We start from the raw sequence: 18,241 nt of genomic DNA, 5'->3' as shown, positions 1-18,241 counted from the left end.
AAAGAGTCAGACATGACTGAGTGAGTAAACTAACCTGAAACAGATTAAAATACTGTCTAAATTAGGAGTCCAAGAAGGAAAGAATTGATCAGAAATAGGAATTTAGTGGAAGCTTAGAAGCAAAATTTATGTTTTCTAAAATTTAAGTTCACTAGTTTTTAGAGAAGAGGTTATTTTTTAAATAAGATTATCATTCTTTGATATATAAAGAATATAAGAGCTGCAGAGTCCATAGTTCCTGTAGTTAGTAGGAAGAAAAGGCACTGAAGCTTCTGTCTCATTTACAGTTTTCTTCACGGATTCCAAATGTTATTCCTGTGTTTGCACCCTAAAAGCAATATGTATATTTATATGTGCTTCTAATTGAAAAGAGATTTTGATGACTTCGTAGAGTGTAAACTTTAAATGAAAATAATTTTGTAAACACTGGTTACATTGTATGAATTTCAGACAGGCACTTCTGTACACATTTATTTTTCCTGTATAATAATGTGCCTGCCACTGGGCTCAGTATGTCAGTCAAGCTTCCATCAGAAAAACAGAGCTGCATTAAGAAGTTTAATCATATTAAATTTATTGCAGGAATTGACTTACATAGTTATGGGGGCTGGCTAAGGAAGTCCAAAATTCACACAGAATTCACACAGAAGGCAGGATGGGCTAGAAACTCTCAGACAGAAGCTAATGCTTTAGTCCACAGGAGGCGTTTCTTCTGCCTGAAGGAAACCTAGTTCTGCTTCTAAGACCATTCAGCTGATAGGATCAGGCCCACCCAGATTATGAAGAATAATATTTTTTTACTTAAAGTGAACTCATTGTAGATATTAGTCACATCTTCAAAATATCTCTACAATAACACTTAGATTGGTGTTTGATTGAGTAACTGGAGACTATGGCCTAGCTAAGTTGACACATAGAGCTATTACTATTACACCTGGCAATTTAAAATTTATAAAGGCAAGCAATTTTTATTAGCAAGGAACTTATAATTTAGTTGGAGTGATTATAGTTTTCACCATGACAAAGTATGTGGATTATACTGTGCTTAATCGCTCAGTCATGTCTGACTGTTTGTAACCACTGTAGCTCACCAGGCTCCTCTGTCCAAGGGATTCTCCAGGCAAGAATACTGCAGTGGGTTGCCATGCCCTCCTCCAGGGGATCTTCTCAATCCAGGGATCAAACCCAGGTCTTCCACATTGCAGGTAGATTCTTTACCATCTGAGCCACCAGGATTATAAGGTCCTTTATTATTTCTGTGGAAGTTACATGAAAACACCATTGAAATTGGAGTTGGAAACCTGGATTTGAGACATATCTCCCATTAATGGCTTGAGAACCTTGCTGAAGACAAGGCCTCATGTGAACTTCAGTTTCCTGACCTGAAAAATGAGAATGGCTAACCTGTCACTCAGAGAGTTGTTAGAACTTGAATTGCTTGCTGGGTGATTGTGGTGGTATCGTCATCAATATGGTTATTCCAGTGCTCATTATGCAGTAAAGTATTAGACCACATCATTTACTAAGAAATTGCTGTTTGCTTGGTGTCTTGCTAGGCGTTGCAAATGGATATAAAATAAATGCATCATGTCTGGTTTTGGGTGGAACCTGAACATTTTAGTCACATAGTTAGATGTTACTAACCATTCCATGTTTGCTGGTAGACATTGTCCTCCTAGGTAGCAAAGTTGTGTACTGTGATATATGCAAGTGTTATTTCTTTACCTTTTGGAATTTGTACTATACAGGGAACCTCTTGGTTTCTGGACAACTTGGGTAACCCCATGTCTGAGTTGGGGGGATTCATTATATTCCTGAATCTGGATTTACAAAGGCCTAAGACATAAAATTTGCTCTGAATTTTTAAATATATTTACCTTTGATTCTATGGGAGATGTTTAAAATAACATTGGTCATTCTTCTGCTAAAGAAATGGAATTTGATAAAGACTTACTTGGATTCTTCTTTTGTACATGATTTGCCCTTTTGGGGGAGAAAAGCATTAAAGTTGGTATTTTCTCTCATATTTTTCTTAGATGCTGCGCCACCTGACAGCAGTAAATGTAAACGGAAGGTTCAGGGTGTCTGTTTTGCCATGATGTGTAAAGACTACCTTGGGACTTAGATCATTAGCATAACTTTGAGACATGAAACATGCATTTACTGACCACACCATTTGGTCACATTTGACTCTACTGCAATTAGATCCTGCTTGCTTCTATAAACTGGCCAACTTTAATTTCCTGGCCAGAGTCAACTATTGTTACCTAAGTAAGACTTATTTACCCTGTCTGTCTAATGCACACTTTATTGCTATGTATGGAGGCAGTGTATTAAAATTGAAGACATTGCTAGTAGAAATTGCACTGTTTTACTTACTGTATTCTTTTCCTTTCAGTCTAGTTTAATTGACCTCAAGGAACATGCATCTTCATTAGCCTCAGCAGGGCTGAAAAGGGACTCCAAATTAAAATCTCTAGAAATAGCCATTGAACAAAAGAAAGAAGAATGTAGCAAATTGGAAGCACAGTTAAAAAAGGTAAGTGATATCTAAGGAAAAAACATACTCGTTTTATAATGAATTGATAAAATAGGAAAGGAAGAGACATTTTTCAAAAAACAGAAACCCCTTATCTTTTGTCATCTGCTGATAAAAGGATTAATTAAGCAATCTTTATTCCTAAGAAGTCTGCATCAGATCTGTCTCTGAACATGAAAAGTTATCTTAGGTTTCCTGTCTGGGGCAAAAAAAAAAAAAAAAAAAGCTTGAGAAATAGATGAAAATAGTAGTAGAAGTGAAAAATATTATAAAGATCAGCCATTACTCTCTGGGCAAATCTCAACCATAAAGAAAGATAAATGTTTTACAGTAAATGTTTTCAATAAGTCAAACAATCCAGGAGCCCTGTTATACATTGATAAACTTTTACTACTTTTCAGTAACAGGTCAGTTTTGGGAGAGAGGGGACTTTGCAGAAGTTTACCCAACAGTGTTAAATTTCTAGAAGCTGGTAAAAATAGTCAAATCCTTGGAAGCAGTATGGATTGACTATTTATACTTGACCTTAATATTTAAGCAAGTTTATATGTTGAAGAAAACAGTAAAGAAAACAGGGTCTTTGCATTGCAATATTAACATGTTTTCTCTGAACTGGACATTTTTGTGGAGTACATTTCCAGTCATGCATCCTTCCTTTGACTTTTTCCTTGTGTTGTTTGGTACGTCTGCATTCATTGTTCACGTAAAACTCATAACATTATGAGTTTAAGCATTTTGTTTCCCTTTGACAATTATAAACTTATTCAGAAGAGATGATAAGAATCTAAACAAATAAACCATATAATAAAGTGTGACTATGTATAATTCATAGCACACTGAAATGGGGATTCATTTGCTAAAGTTATAAAAATATATGATATGGATAATAGGGATGTGAAAGCATCATATATCTGTGGAGAAATTATTCTGGATATTTAAAAACTTAATACACTTTCATATGCATGATGCAATGTATAACTGAAATGTGATTATTCTGTGTTCATGTCATAGAATATTAGGAAACTGTCATGAGATCCCACACTAATCAAGTCCCCTTAGTAATAGAGAAAAAGATAAATATATGGATCAAATCTCTTTACAACAAAAAAGCAAGAAAATCTTTTTATTACAAAGTCTATTTCCTAATCTACTCATCATCTCACTTTTTAAAAGTGAAGTCTATTTAAGCAGAAATCTCAAGCAATAAATAGAGATTAAATTGCCCCTTTGAGGGTGTTTAAATGGTGATTGACTTGGCTGTTTATGCATTGGGTGTATGATATATATTCTTGACACAGATATGAATGTGTTCTGCAATATGTTATACATGCATATGCATATCAAGAAATGAACCTATGAATGGTACTTTTTATATAATGAACATGTTTGTGATCATAAAGCAGACTCCAGGATAACTCTGTAAGAGAATTTTGTTGGCTCCTTATGGTGGTCTTTGAGTCATCTCACCTCACCTGAAGTATGCTAGGTCCTGAAGGAGGACTCCCACTATACCTGGGCATGAAAAACTGCCTTTCATCAACCCTGAGGAACCATTATGGAGTTGAGGGCATTCCACATATTACGTCTTCAGATACATTCTTGACCCCCTCCATTTTAGTGTAAGGGATCTGTGGAACTGGAAAGCCTCTTAAAAGTAAGAGGTTCATATATTGATGTTCATATATTGATGTTCATAGTTTCCATGAACATGACTTAGCTAGTTTAATAGGTGAACATCTGTACAATTCAACTTAGTGTCTTTCAACATAGTTTTAGTTAAGCTGCAAAGTCAGTGAAAGCATGTGATTTCCTTAGACTTTCAGATAGACACCATATACTGAAATTTGTAGATCAAATCTGATAAATATTTTAGTATTATTCCCGACAACATTTTAGCATTCTGCCACATCACCAGGATTAAAATAACAAATACAGTTATCTTGCTGTAAAGGACCTATTTAATTTATGAAAAGATAATTTATTTCTAAGTATATACATGTCTTATATTGTCTCCTACATGCATAGTACAGTGAGATTAAATAAGGTAATTATAATATAAATATTTTTATACCTAACCTGAAGTAATTATTTTGTTATTTTTGGCCCTCTACATCAACTAAATTCAAAAGTTTAAAATACTTTTTCTAGTAGCCTTTAATTTCTGCTAATAAATAATTCCGTAAAAACCCCAAGTACCCATCACCTTAAAAAGAATTGAAGTCTACGTGAAATATTTGAAAATATAAGCCAAAAATTTGTGAATATACATATATACACATCATTTACTCATGGAAAAATAAGCAGCTATAAAAGCTTAAGGAGTGTCTGGGCCTCCTTTTAAATAAAAGGGTATGTGACTTGTGAATAAAATATAAAGGGTTACTAAATGAAAGCTGAAAACATAATAGTTTTATTATGTCATAAATAAACCATGAGTTCCCAGTGGAGTTTTGCTCAAGATTTGTGAGTGCTCAGGTATTTTTGCCATAAAATCTATACAACATTGGTGATGTGTTTAGCTGAACAAAAACCTTGTCTGCTAGTGACAGTGGAATCCAAATTGTGATTTAAATCTGCGATTGTCTTATAAACAATGCTAGAAATTGGTTAAGATGAGTTTTTAACAGAAAAGTTTGTGGAGGACATTCATACATGCTTTTAACTCTTTACTGCACTATGTCAATTTAAGACATTTCCAAATAGTTTGTGTTGAAAATGGTTACTAAAGGCAGAAAAGTAACTTCTTACACATTCCATCCCACCTCTTAAAAACAGCTCCACACACCTGGTCAGCCAGATTTCAAACTCAAGGCAGCTGCCAGAGTAAGGCCTGTGAGCACTGTGGCACAAATAACCACCCCGTGTCTATAGAGAACTCTCTCTCATCGTCAGGCAGCAAGGTTATCAGGATATATTTGTTCCTTCCCCATCTTTCCAGTTTTGTCGATGAACTCCAACTTTTTTGTTAGAGTTTCACTTGTAAGGAAATCTTTACTTATATTAGTGAGTATTTAGTGTTCAATTTGTAGACATAAATTTATCTTATATGACTAGAAATCATTTCAGAAGCAATAGAAATTCAGAATGCCATGATTTATGTTATTTAAGTCATTTTCCAATTAATATCATCTTTGAAGAAGGTATTTTTTAAAACCACAGTAAAATTATCATTTACTTCATCAAAGTTGAAGAAAAATTCTTGCTCTTCAAAGGAGTGTCTTGGCTTAAAGCTTACAGTGTTTCACATTCTACCCCTTGACATTGAGTCCCAAATTAATGATGCAGGTATTTAAGATCTATAATTTGAGGATGCTATTTAAAATAATATTTAGTACCTTTAAATCCACAAACATTTATAAAATAGAAGAGCATTACAGATTCTAAAGGACCTGGAACATAATAGGATAGACACTGAAAACTGTATTTTTTAATTATGAACTACTAGTAGGAACTGGTAATAGACAATGGGTAACACTGTATTTTGGTTCCCTTTTGATCTTCCTACTGACTTAATTCTTTTCTTTTCCCATTTACTGTTTATCCTGTAATGTCTTGCTTACTGATATTTTGCTATTGCTAACCTGCTGTGTGCTAATCTATATTTTTCTAAAGTTAGACTGAATAGAAAAGTCAAGCTTGTGTTAATATAAAAGAAGAGCTATAAATTCAGTGATAAGATTTAATTAATCTTTTATTATTACCATCTTTGAAGTTCAGGTAATAAATTGCAGGCTTGGCCAAGAGCACTTCTTCTGATTCATTGCTAGAGGCCAGCACTTCATGTATCATCAAAAGTGGACAGCTTTCTTTATTTCATGGGTTATTTAACTTAAGAAAGGGAAAGTAACACAAACCTTAAATTTCTTATTCCAGCTATTCTTTTAAAGGAGCCAAAGTCAACATTTCTATTTCCCTAGAGCCTCTCACTTTCACTGTGGAATGTTTAGAAACTGAAATTTCTTCTTTTTTAACCACCAGTTTGTCTGTGCAAATGCACTGAATTTGTTGAGCTAATGCTGTTTTTCTGGATCTTTCCTTCTTTCCCTGTCTGTGCTTCAATGCCTCCCCAACTTTGCAATGTAGCAAGCTGAGCAGTTGTTCAATCAGATGTACAACCCAGTAAGTCATTTCTGAAAGTTCCCGCTGTAACATATAAAAGCATGAGGATCCATTGATTACATGTCACAGTGTGCCATATTGGGGAAGTTTTGAAATATTTATGAATCTCTTCCCATTTCCGTTCTGTCAAAAGACATGACCTGTTCAGAGGCCATTGCCATTTCTTTTTTCTGTGAAATTTAAAAATTAAGAACTCAAGGAAATATTGCCAGCTCTGGTATTACCTCTGTCTTAACTCTAAGGTGATAGAAAAACTTAGGTCAGCTGCAGATCTAGGCTCATGAAATCTTTCCCACATTCTTCAGAGTTATCTATGCCAAAAGGAAAAACATTTGTAAAATAGCAAACAGCTCAAGGTATGTTATATTCAAGTGATAGAAGTTAAAATAGATTTAAATTTTAAAGTAGGGCTATGCCCTTTGAGATTGCTAAATGCCTAACATTATTATGGGTTTTGCAAGGGTTAAAAACCTGTTATTTGAAAACAATCTAAAATATACTCTTCTAATAACTCTGACGGTTTTGATTATAGCTTAATGGTACAAAAACAAAAAACAGGTAACTAGTAAAAATATGTGTAAAATAGCCCAGATACCACTGCTAGTTTTTTGTTTGTTTGTTTGTTTTTTATCCTAATGACAGGTGTGTATCTATATGAAGCAGTTTGTTTCTTTAACTTATTAAAAAGGATTTTGTCAACTCAGGTGACTTAATGGGAGAAATAATACATAAAAGTGAATGGGATTTGTCATTTGGCAGATATGATCTGTGCTATCTTGCACTCTAATTACTTCTTGTTTATAAATTCCCATTATGGGAAAAAGGAATAGCAGGGATAAAGGAAACAATTTGCCCAAGAACTTTTTGTTAAGTTACTGCTCCTAGTCGTATATAGCATGATACACAAGATGCTTGGGTGTATTTATTCAGATTCATCCTCCACCCTTCATCCTTGGAAACAAATTTTGCTTTAGGAAACAGAATTCTTCAAGCCTCATTGGAGCATCTTTATTAACCTCTGTACCCACATATGATTTTTAGCAGAGGAACAAAAATAATCCAAATTTATTTTCTCTTAATATTTGAATGGACATGTTAATAAGCAGGCTCAAGTGAGTGGAGATGTGAAGACAAATTAAAACTGGGATATCTTCATCTTGAACATTAACCCTGAAGAAAGTATGTGTTTTCTTTAGATCATTTTAAAGAGATGTAAAGTAACCACACTGAAATTATATCACACTTACTAGTTAAGGACAGGAAAACACCAAAGTATATCAGGTTTTGGGGTGTATGGAGGGCAAGTGGGGAGGGCTTTGTTGCTGCAGCAGCTCTGATTTACCTAAACTCTGATAGGAATTTACCATCCATGTCAGGATATGTAGGGCGAAAGAAACAGTTCTGTTAACCTGTAGACCATTTCCAGAAATAGTGATGACCTGATACTTCCTGGATTTTGCCTTTCCTCTAACCCTGTGATGGGTCTTTAGGATGCAAAGGCAAACTTTTCAGTCCTTTAGGTGACTAAGTCAAAAGTCATGGACTAATTTGTTCTCCCTGAGTTAACTAAGCTAACCCACTGTTTAGACATACTGGGAATATAGCCAATTATTAATATAGCCAATTAAAATAGATTATTATTCTTTTAAAAAATATCTTTTACTGAAGTATACGGGATTTACAATGCGGTGTTAATTTCTGCTCTAATAGTAATGTGATTCAGTTATACATACATATTCTTTTCCATTGTCTTTTCCATTACGGTTTATCACAGGATATTGAAGATAGTTCCCTGTGCTATACAGGAGGATCTTGTTTATTCATTCTATATGTAATAGTTTGCATCTGCTCATTCCAAACTCATAATCCATCCCTCCCTCCCTCTTTCCCCCTTTCTGGTTTGTAGATAAGTTCACTTGTGTCATATTTTATATGCCACATGTAAGTGATATCACATAGTATTTGTCCTTCTCTTTCTGATTTACTTCACTTAGTGTGATAATCTCTAGGTCCATCCATGTTGCTGAAAATGGCATTATTTCATTCTTTCTATGGCTGAGTAGTAGTCCATTGTATGTTTGTGCCACATCTTCTTTACCCATTCATCTGTGGATGGGCATTTAGCTTGTTTCCATATTTGGCTATTGTGAATAGTGCTGCTGTGAGCATAGGGGTGCATGTAGCTTTTTGAGTTATAGTTTTGTCTGAATATCTGGCCAGGAGAGGGATTGCTCGATCATATGACAACTGCTTTTAGCTTTTTGAGAAACCTTTAAACTGTTTTCTATAGTGTGCTGCTGCTGCTGCTAAGTTGCATCAGTCGTGTCCAGCTCTGTGCAACCCCATAGACAGCAGCCCACTAGGCTCCCCCATCCCTGGGATTCTCCAGGCAAGAACACTGGAGTGGATTGCCATTTCCTTCTCCAATGCATGAAAGTGAAAAGTGAAAGTGAAGTCTCTGAGTCGTGTCCGACTCTTTGCGACCCCATGGATTGCAGCCTACCAGGCTCCTCCTTCCATGGGATTTTTCCAGGCAAGAGTAATGGAGTGGGGTGCCATTGCCTTCTCTGATTCCATAGTGAATAGTTCAATATTTTAGCTCCTCTTGTCTGCAGATATTCTAAGGGTTCAGTTTGTTTTTTAGACTGATAAGTATGCAACATGATGAATTTTCTATCCTTTATAGAATTTTTTAAAAATTGTCTTTTTTCCAGTTATAAAAATAAGATTAGGGCCACAGTGAAGAGTTTGCCAAAATATGGATGGATATAGCAGAAAATAAAAGTAATAAGACATCTTACTGTGCAGAAATAATAACTAGGAACATCTAGGTTGTTTGCCACCCAGACATCATTTGATTAACTGTCAGTATTCTTTCATCTCCTGTCTCCTTTTCTACCTTTTTCCTTCTTTCTTTCCTCTCTCTCCTTTCCCTCCCTTTTCCTTCCTTCCTTCCCCTTTTTTCCTTTTTTCTTCCTTTTCTCTTTAGCTCCATTCTTTTCTTTTTCTTGTCTAATACTCTTTATTTTCACCAAATTGTCAAAGCTTTTATTGACTTTTATATCCTGTATTTCTTACATATCATCAAAATTTTCTCATATATTCTTCCAAAACACCATTTTAATGGTTTTAACAATATTCTATTCTATGTGCTCATTCTCCAAATATTAATCATTTCTTTCTTCTATTTTTTTTTCTTTGCCAGTATAAATAATAGTCCAAAGAGCATTTTTCCATATTAATTTCACTACATTTGTATTTTTTTAGTAGAATAAAATGAGGGGCCAAGGACTTTTAAAAGCTCCAAGTAGTGCCTGATCTGTCACACGGTTCTTCCAGCTCTGAACAAAGGCATTCTGTCACATCTAGACCAACACACAGAAAAACTATCATTTTACATAACTTTGACACATGCATGGTGGAATATTTTTCTCACTTTAACTTTGCTATCATTAATTACTAATGTGGCTGAGTTTTTAAATCATTTATTAGCTGTTTGTAGTTTTCTTCTATAAATAATTTTAAGTGAATTAAGCACTTGTTTTTGAGTTTTTTGTTTTGCTCATTGGACTATATGAATTATTTTGTGCTTTATATGGAGGCTTTCTCAGATTTATGGCAAGATTTTATTTACTTTAAGTTTTTTCTATAGAGGACTATTTTTATGTTCTTGACCTGTATTTCCCTTTAGGATTTCCTCATTGCCTTGTGCTTAGAAGTCATCCTTGAATTTCATTAATATTCACCTATATTAGGTTTTATAAAAGTTACTTTTTATATCAATTGAACTACATCTATCTTTAGATTGTTTTGCTTCATGTTGAGTGGTGAGGTTCCATTGCTTGTGGGATCAGAATTTTATTTATCATGGCTTTATAATACTTTTAAACATCTAGGGAAACAAATTCTATCCTACTTCTTTCTGCTTTTTATTCACTTTTTTTATAATGTTCTTAACCTTTAATTTTCCATCATTCCAGGTAAACTTTAGGATCACCTTACTAATTTAATAGCACAATTGTTGATTTTAACTTGATTTGTATTCAACATCCAAAATAATTTTAGAATGATATTGTTCTGATATTTTTCTTCCAATTTATGAACTTGATACAGCTTTTATCTATTTCACTTATCTTTTATAATAAAGTTTTTCATTTTCCTATTATAGGCATGTGAAATTTCTTTTTATGGATAGCCTAAGGCATTCTATGTATATAATTTTTAAATTACTGTTATGAATTGTGTGTTTCTCCTTTTGTTTTCTAACCAGTTACTGGTACCTAAGAAATTTATTTTATTCTTATTTATTTTAAACATGGCCACTCTACAAAATTTGGTGAACTATAACTTGTTTTTGTTAAACAAGATTATTTATAGTTAGTCCTATGTCCACCGGTGTAAACTAAAGCAGAAAAAATAAGAATTAAGCTTTGATATCTTCCTGGGAGCATTTGTTTCTTCAGTTGAGTTCAGTCACTCAGTCGTGTCCAACTCTTTGTGACCCCATAAATTGCAGCACGCCAGGCCTCCCTGTCCATCACCAACTCCCGGAGTTCAAACTCACGTCCATTGAGTCGGTGATGCCATCCAGCCCTCTCATCCTCGGTCGTCCCCTTCTCCTGCCCCCAATCCCTCCCAGCATAGAGTCTTTTCCAATGAGTCAGCTCTTCACACGAGGTGGCCAAAGTACTGGAGTTTCAGCTTTAGCATCATTCCTTCCAAAGAACACCCAGGGCTGATCTCCTTTAGAATGGACTGGTTGTTTCTTAGAGTAGAAATAAACTTTCTACTTTTAGAAGCTTTTAACTTTTGCCACTTCATTTTGTGAAGTGATAGTCTAATGTCATTTCCTAGGAGTCTAAAATGTTGCCTATGTTTCCCTATTACTTCTTATAATAATAACCTTTCTGCAGCTTAACTACCAGTCTCTACTCCTGAGTGAGTTTTGTCTTGTATCATAAATACTGTGCCATTTCGCTGCAGTTGAGTTCTTTGCTTTCTTTAGTTCTTAATTTGAGACAAGTAATACCATTTTTTTCATCAGTCTGCAAACCTTCATTGCTGTAGCCCTAATGGTTATTGTGCTCAGGGATCATCTCCAGAAGCCTCTTATGAATTTTAAATTAATCTTTAGACATGCTGAGTCCTAAACTTAGTGCTCCATTTATATCCACATTGCCACAGGGCAAATGTCTGATTTGGAGGTACTGGGGGTACCCATGCTAGTGGCCAAGACACATTGGAGATCCCTCTAATGTTTCTACACATATGAGTGTCCACTGCATGATCATATCCTTTGAAATCCCATCTCTTCTGCCAATTCATATTTCAGTTCGGTTCAGTTCACTCGCTCAGTCGTGTCCAACTCTTTGCGACCCCATGACTTGCAGCACGCCAGGCCTCCCTGTCCATCACCAACTCCCAGATTCTACCCAGACTCATGTCCATCGAGTTGGTGATGCCATCCAACCATCGCATCCTCTGTCATCCCCTTCTCCTCCTGCCCCCAACCCCTCCCAGTTTCAGGGTATTTTCCAAGGGGTCAACTCTTCACATGAGGTAGCCAAAGTATTGGAGTTTCAGCTTCAGCATCAGTCCTTCCAATGAACACCCAGGACTGATCTCCTTTAGAAGGGACTGGTTGGATCTCCTTGCAGTCCAAGGGACTCTCAAGAGTCTTCTCCAACACCACAGTTCAAAAGCACCAGTTCTTCGGTGCTCAGCTTTCTTCACAGAACAACTCTCACATGCATACATGACCACTGGAAAAACCATAGCCTTGACTAGACAGACTTTTTTGGCAAAGTAATGTCTCTGCTTTTCAATATGCTATCTAGGTTGGTCATAACTTTCCTTACAAAGAGTAAGCGTCTTTTAATTTCATGGCTGTAGTCACCATCTGCAGTGATTTTGGAGCCCCTCAAATAAAGTCTGACACTGTTTCCATTGTTTCCCATCTATTTCCCATGAAGTGATGAGACCAGATGCCATGATCTTCGTTTTCTGAATGTTGAGCTTTAAGCCAACTTTTTCACTCTCCTCTTTCACTTTAATCAAGAGGCTTTTTAGTTCCTCTTCACTTTCTCCCATAAAGGTGGTGTCATCTGCATATCTGAGGTTATTGATATTTCTCCCCGCAATCTTGATTCTGGCTTGTGCTCCCTCCAGCCCAGCCTTTCTCATGATGTACTCTGCATAGAAGTTAAATAAGCAGGGTGACAATATACAGCCTTGATGGACTCCTTTTCCTATTTGGAACCAGTCTGTTGTTCCATGTCCAGTTCTAACTGTTGCTTCCTGACCTGCATACAGATTTCTCAAAAGGCAGGTCAGGTGGTCTGGTATTCCCATCTCTTTCAGAATTTTCCACACTTTATTGTGATCCACACAGTCAAAGGCTTTGGCATAGTCAATAAAACAGAAATAGATGTTTTTCTGGAACTCTCTTGTTTTTTTGATGATCCAGCGGATGTTGGCAATTTGATCTCTGGTTCCTCTGCCTTTTCAAACCAGCTTGAACATCTGAAAGTTCATGATATTGCTGAAGTCTGGCTTGGAGTATTTTGAACATGACTTTACTAGCGTGTGAGATGAGTGCAATTGTGTGGTAGTTTGAGCATTCTGTGGCATTGCCTTTCTTTGGGATTGGAATGAAAACGGACCTTTTCCAGTCCTGTGGCCACTGCTGAGTTTTCCAAATTTGCTGGCATATTGAGTACAGCACTTTCACAGCATCATCTTTCAGGATTTGAATAGCTCAGCTGGAATTCCATCACCTCCACTAGCTTTGTTTGTAGTGATGCTTTCTGACTTTACATTCCAGGATGTCTGGCTCTAGGTGAGTGATCACACCATCATGATTATCTTGGTCGTGAAAATCTTTTTTGTACAGTTCTTTTGTGTATTCTTGCCACCTCTTCTTAGGTGGCTTCTGTTAGGTCCATACCATTTCTGTCCTTTATCAAGCCCATCTTTGCAAGAAATGTTCCCTTGGTATCTCTAATTTTCTTGAGTTTAGTTTGCAGATGTATTTTTTTACTCAGCTATTATATTTGGTATTAATTAATTAGATTTAAAATAAAATCTAAATTTTACAATATTTTAAATTTCTATGATCACCCTAAAAACTCTGTTCTAAAAAGTAATATTTTGTTCATAACTCAAGGTCTCTAGTCTTTCCCATTCTGTTGTTTTCCTCTATTTCTTTGCAACCCTAGGGACTATCACATAGTGAGTGAGAATTCATCTTTACCAGGGCTCATATTTTACATAAAGGTTCACAAGAAAAAGGCCATTTTTCCAATACAAGGGAAAAATTTTTTTGTTAATATTCAGTGAGTTATTTGTCATTTTTATGTCATTGTATGACTATGTAATCTCAGGGACATGATAGCCTCAATTATAAATGCTTTGACAGTCCTTATGTAGGTACAGTGGCTTCTTTTTATGCTTTTTTTTTAAGCCAGTAGCTAAAAATTATTTGATTCACATATACACTAGCTTCTCTGACACAATGTATAGTTACAGCTATTTAAGAGAGAATTTGGGGCATACATGTAGCATGTACTAACACACATATACACACAAACACAGATGTCTCACATTTAATCTAGGTTTTCAATACCTAGAGAACTCAAGTTATATTCAAAATAACACTTAAGATTTGAAATTAGAGTTTTATATCAGACCATCCAGATAATTACTCATTTTTCTATGTTAATTTTAGGAAATTCCTTAGTTAAAAGGTATTATATTAATAATTATATATTTGTGTGAAAGGTCTTAAAAAGTATTAAGCATAAATTGGTTCTTTTTATTTTGCACAAGAGTAACTTAAGAAAATTATTTTGAACTTTTATTTATGTTTATTATAAATATCTAATTTGTTTCATCTATGATAAGAATTTTCTTCTTGGAACAGTTGTTATAATATGCAAAATTTGAATATTCTAGATGTAGTTAGCTGGAATTGTGCAAGAAGAATTTCCTTTAGCACTAAGTTTCCTAAGCACAAAGATACATCATTATTAGTTTCCAGATGTATTTTTTTACTCAGCTATTATATTTGGTATTAGTTAATTAGATTTAAAATAAAATCTAAATTTTACAATATTTTAAATTTCTATGATCACCCTAAAAACTCTGTTCTAAAAAGTAATATTTTGTTCATAACTCAAAATTATGTGACAATTCGAACTTCCTTTAGAAGACTGAAATAAAATATAACGTTTAGAGTAGTTTATATACCTTGTTCTTCTGTTAAGATATGAAGGTGTTGTTAATAGACACTAAACTCCCAAAGATCTGTAATAGAGAATCATATTTTTACAGTGCATAAATTTAACAAATTATTGCTAAAGCAATAAGCAGCGTGAAAGAAGAGTCCTCAGATTCATTAGTTAGTGTTTTGCTTATACTTCATAGTCATGACTAATCATTTGTTAGAGAAAAGTGATTTATTATTAAAATTGTTAAGGCCCATCTCAAAGAGAGAAAGTTATTTAACATTATCATTGGCTATCCGCTGCCTAGTTTCACAGAAGGCTTCTGGACTAAAGTTAATGCTTTCCTTTCTAGCCACTTGGAATGATGAACTAACATTTTATTGAAAATAATCAGTGGCTAACTTTCACAAGAGTAGTGTTAATAAACTTATGTTTTGTCATATTGGTACTATCAATCCTGGTATCATTTTAGGCATGTTTGCTTTTAATTTTGATTTTGATATAGTATTAATTTGAAATTTTGCCTTATTTCCTGAAATAGTTCTAAATTCTTTCATTAAAATAACCGCTAAGTATTGTTATATACTCCTTCTCCTGAGTCATGACCAAATTTCTCTTTTGTTCTTGATTCAGACTTTCAAAACCAGTTCGTATCAAAATACCAAGCTTGCCCACATCTGTGAGGCTCCAAACTTTGTTTTGATTGTTCCCATTTGTGACAAATTTCCTTACATATGGAAATGGAAGAAACATAATTGGGGGACCCTCAAATTTTACTTACCTAGTTTGTAATACAGACATTTTTGAAATGTTCTTTTCTCAATTTTCTGTTTCTATAAAATGCTTGAAAGTTGCCCTAAAAGTTACCAGAGATATTTTGAAGCAGAACCAGATACCTAGATTTGCTTTTTAAACTGACCTGTTTAATTGGGAAAAGGTAAATCTCTAATTAGGAAAAAAAAAGTTCACCAGTATTCCTTTGGTTTTAATGACAGTTGTATGTCTTTGAAAGTGATAATGTGCTTAATTGTATTTGTGATAATATGTTCTGAAACCATTAAAAGAAAATCCATAGCAATCTGTATTTTTTAAGAGCTAGATTCCTGACTAGTGAATGAAGCTATGTCTTAGATGAAAGGAATTGACAATTGCTTCCTGACTTTTTGGGGGAACTAATTTAAAACCAACAGATTCATAAGAAGAAGTACTTACTGTGTATTTTCATTCTAAACCTTGAATGGGTCAGAATGCCATGGTAGGAATTTGTCCAGGTAATGATTTATTCAAATGTATTATGTTTTTGCAGTGCCTAAAGTACATTAGGCCCAAATATCTTACCTACTTTTGACCCCCATCAGAAGCTTCCTGTCCAGATTTTAAAATCCATGTTTAATTTGAAAAGGCAGGAGTACTGCCTAAATGCAAAGAAAATGCTTCCTTCTCTCTTTTTAAAGAGGAGGCTGTGGCCTTATAATTTTGGACAAGCATTGACTTTATAAACTCAATTTCCTCATGTTTTTCTTTAATCACCTCCCCCCCTGCCATGTATATATATCACAGTATAAGACATTCATGCTATACTAGTTAACAGTTTCAGCCCATCCTCTGCAAAGTTGTGATTCGTGCTGCATATAGCTGGTTAAATTCTATGGAAGACTTCTGCTTCCACTGCTTAGGTTGGATCAGAACTTGCCAGTCTCCAGTCGTGTGAATCTGTCTTCTCTTGGGTCTTCACAAGGACCCTAGTGAATACCCCAAATCAGCTGTCACCCTTCTGTCTCTATATGACTCTTTCTTACAGCTTTCTATTGACTTAAATATTTTAAAAATCACATCTATCTACAACTTTATTTAATAACCTTGTCAAGAATTCTGGCACCCATGTCAAATGTACTTTGACATAATCTCTTTTGCCCAGAAATCAGTAGATATTGATATGGAGATAAAGATGTATTTAATTCAAAAGTGTTCTTCAGGTTGTCTGTTCCTTGTAAAAGAAAGAATCATTAGCACCTACAAATTTCTAACAGACAGCAGGCCAGCTATAAACTTGGCTGTGGTCTTTATTTTAATAACATGACCGAGATGTGGCATCACATGACATCAACAAGTGGAGATTCAGGACTGTTTTTTCCTAGATCATCTTTATCTTGAAATGTTCCACAAGTCCCTTGACCACACTCACTTGCTAGGTTTAAAGACTAGCAATCTGTCTAAATTCACCCCATGCTGAAAACTTGCTTGGGTTTATCATCTTCTCTTCAAGCAGCTAAATTAAGGAATGTGCTCACATACCTATCACGAACACACTGCTTTTTCTGAAAACTTAGTAGGGAGGCTTCTCTAAGGTGCATGTAGTACCTTGTCTATGAAAAATTAAACAAACATCAACTCAGCTGTATAGCAAGCCCCACTGATGGGATACGTATTATGAAATAATAATCACAGTAAAACTCCAAATGAACAAGACCTTTCCCATGTTTGTCATTTTCTCATTTTCACTGTCCTTAGACAGGCTTATTCATTTGTCCATAGTCATAAGACACAAAGCCAGATTTAGAATCTAGGTCTTACAACTAGAAATCCTGTACCCCTCTATTAAAACTCATGATAATAATTATCTTAGGAATAAAAACAACCAAAATAAACCACAGCAACTAACTGCAAGTTTTTTGTGAATCTTCAAATCTAAGTTGTGAAAGGAATTTTCACTCATCAGAAATAAGCTATTAAAACATTTATTCATTTATTTTGAGTGCTCGTAGCTGGTCATTACTTAGTTCATTCTTTTTTTGAATGTCACTGTTTGAGTACTGTGAAAAAACTGCCATGGAAAGGTTTTTAGCTGCCATAGAGTAATGGTATCAGAGTCTAAAGGAGAAGAGAATGAACATAAAACGATTGTTTTCTTTCTCTTATAATCTAAAAACTGTGCATTTTAAATGCTTTTCTGTTACAAGAGTAATGAATTGATTAGTAGTATCACAAATAGAAGTAGTTATATGAAGTATTTTCTTTTAAAAATGAGTGTCTACATTTCTGATAATAGATGAACAGATTTTGATATTTATCTTAATTGAAAATAAAATTATTAGATGAATAAACTCCTAAAGGCATGTTAGCTCAGCATTCTCTTTCAAATTATTTTAATTATAATGAAAAAACTCACTAGTTCTATTGTATTCTATTATAATGAAACTCAGTGTATATACTAAATAATTAAAAATTAATGTTTTCTGAGAAATGTGGATAAAAAGCTACCTGATATTGTGTTGAACTGATTTATTTTTTCCAAGTTCTTTTGCGTAGTTGAGTTTGTGAATAAGTAAATCTTAGACTAAAGAACATGAAAGCAAAT

General features: G+C 34.6%; 1 protein-coding gene across 6 annotated transcripts in view; it reads left to right on the top strand.

Annotated features, from left to right (window-relative positions):
• Nucleotides 1-18,241, top strand: part of ERC2 (ELKS/RAB6-interacting/CAST family member 2) — a 900,269-nt gene that overhangs the window by 481,957 nt on the left and 400,071 nt on the right. For 4 of the 6 annotated variants that reach the window (XM_040246394.1, XM_040246393.1, XM_040246395.1 and 1 more), the window contains exons 10-11: nucleotides 2,399-2,539; nucleotides 6,623-6,658. In XM_040246394.1, coding sequence (XP_040102328.1) covers nucleotides 2,399-2,539; nucleotides 6,623-6,658 — 177 coding nt within the window. The remainder of the gene's footprint in view (nucleotides 1-2,398; nucleotides 2,540-6,622; nucleotides 6,659-18,241) is intronic. The other 2 variants (XM_040246396.1, XM_040246397.1) reach the window with 1 other exon arrangement.

This window comes from Oryx dammah, unplaced genomic scaffold, assembly GCF_014754425.2.
Source record: "Oryx dammah isolate SB20612 unplaced genomic scaffold, SCBI_Odam_1.1 HiC_scaffold_9, whole genome shotgun sequence".
NCBI classification, from domain to species: domain Eukaryota; kingdom Metazoa; phylum Chordata; class Mammalia; order Artiodactyla; family Bovidae; genus Oryx; species Oryx dammah.
Note: the sequence above shows the minus strand (reverse complement) of the source record. Positions and strands in the feature narration are given on the sequence as shown.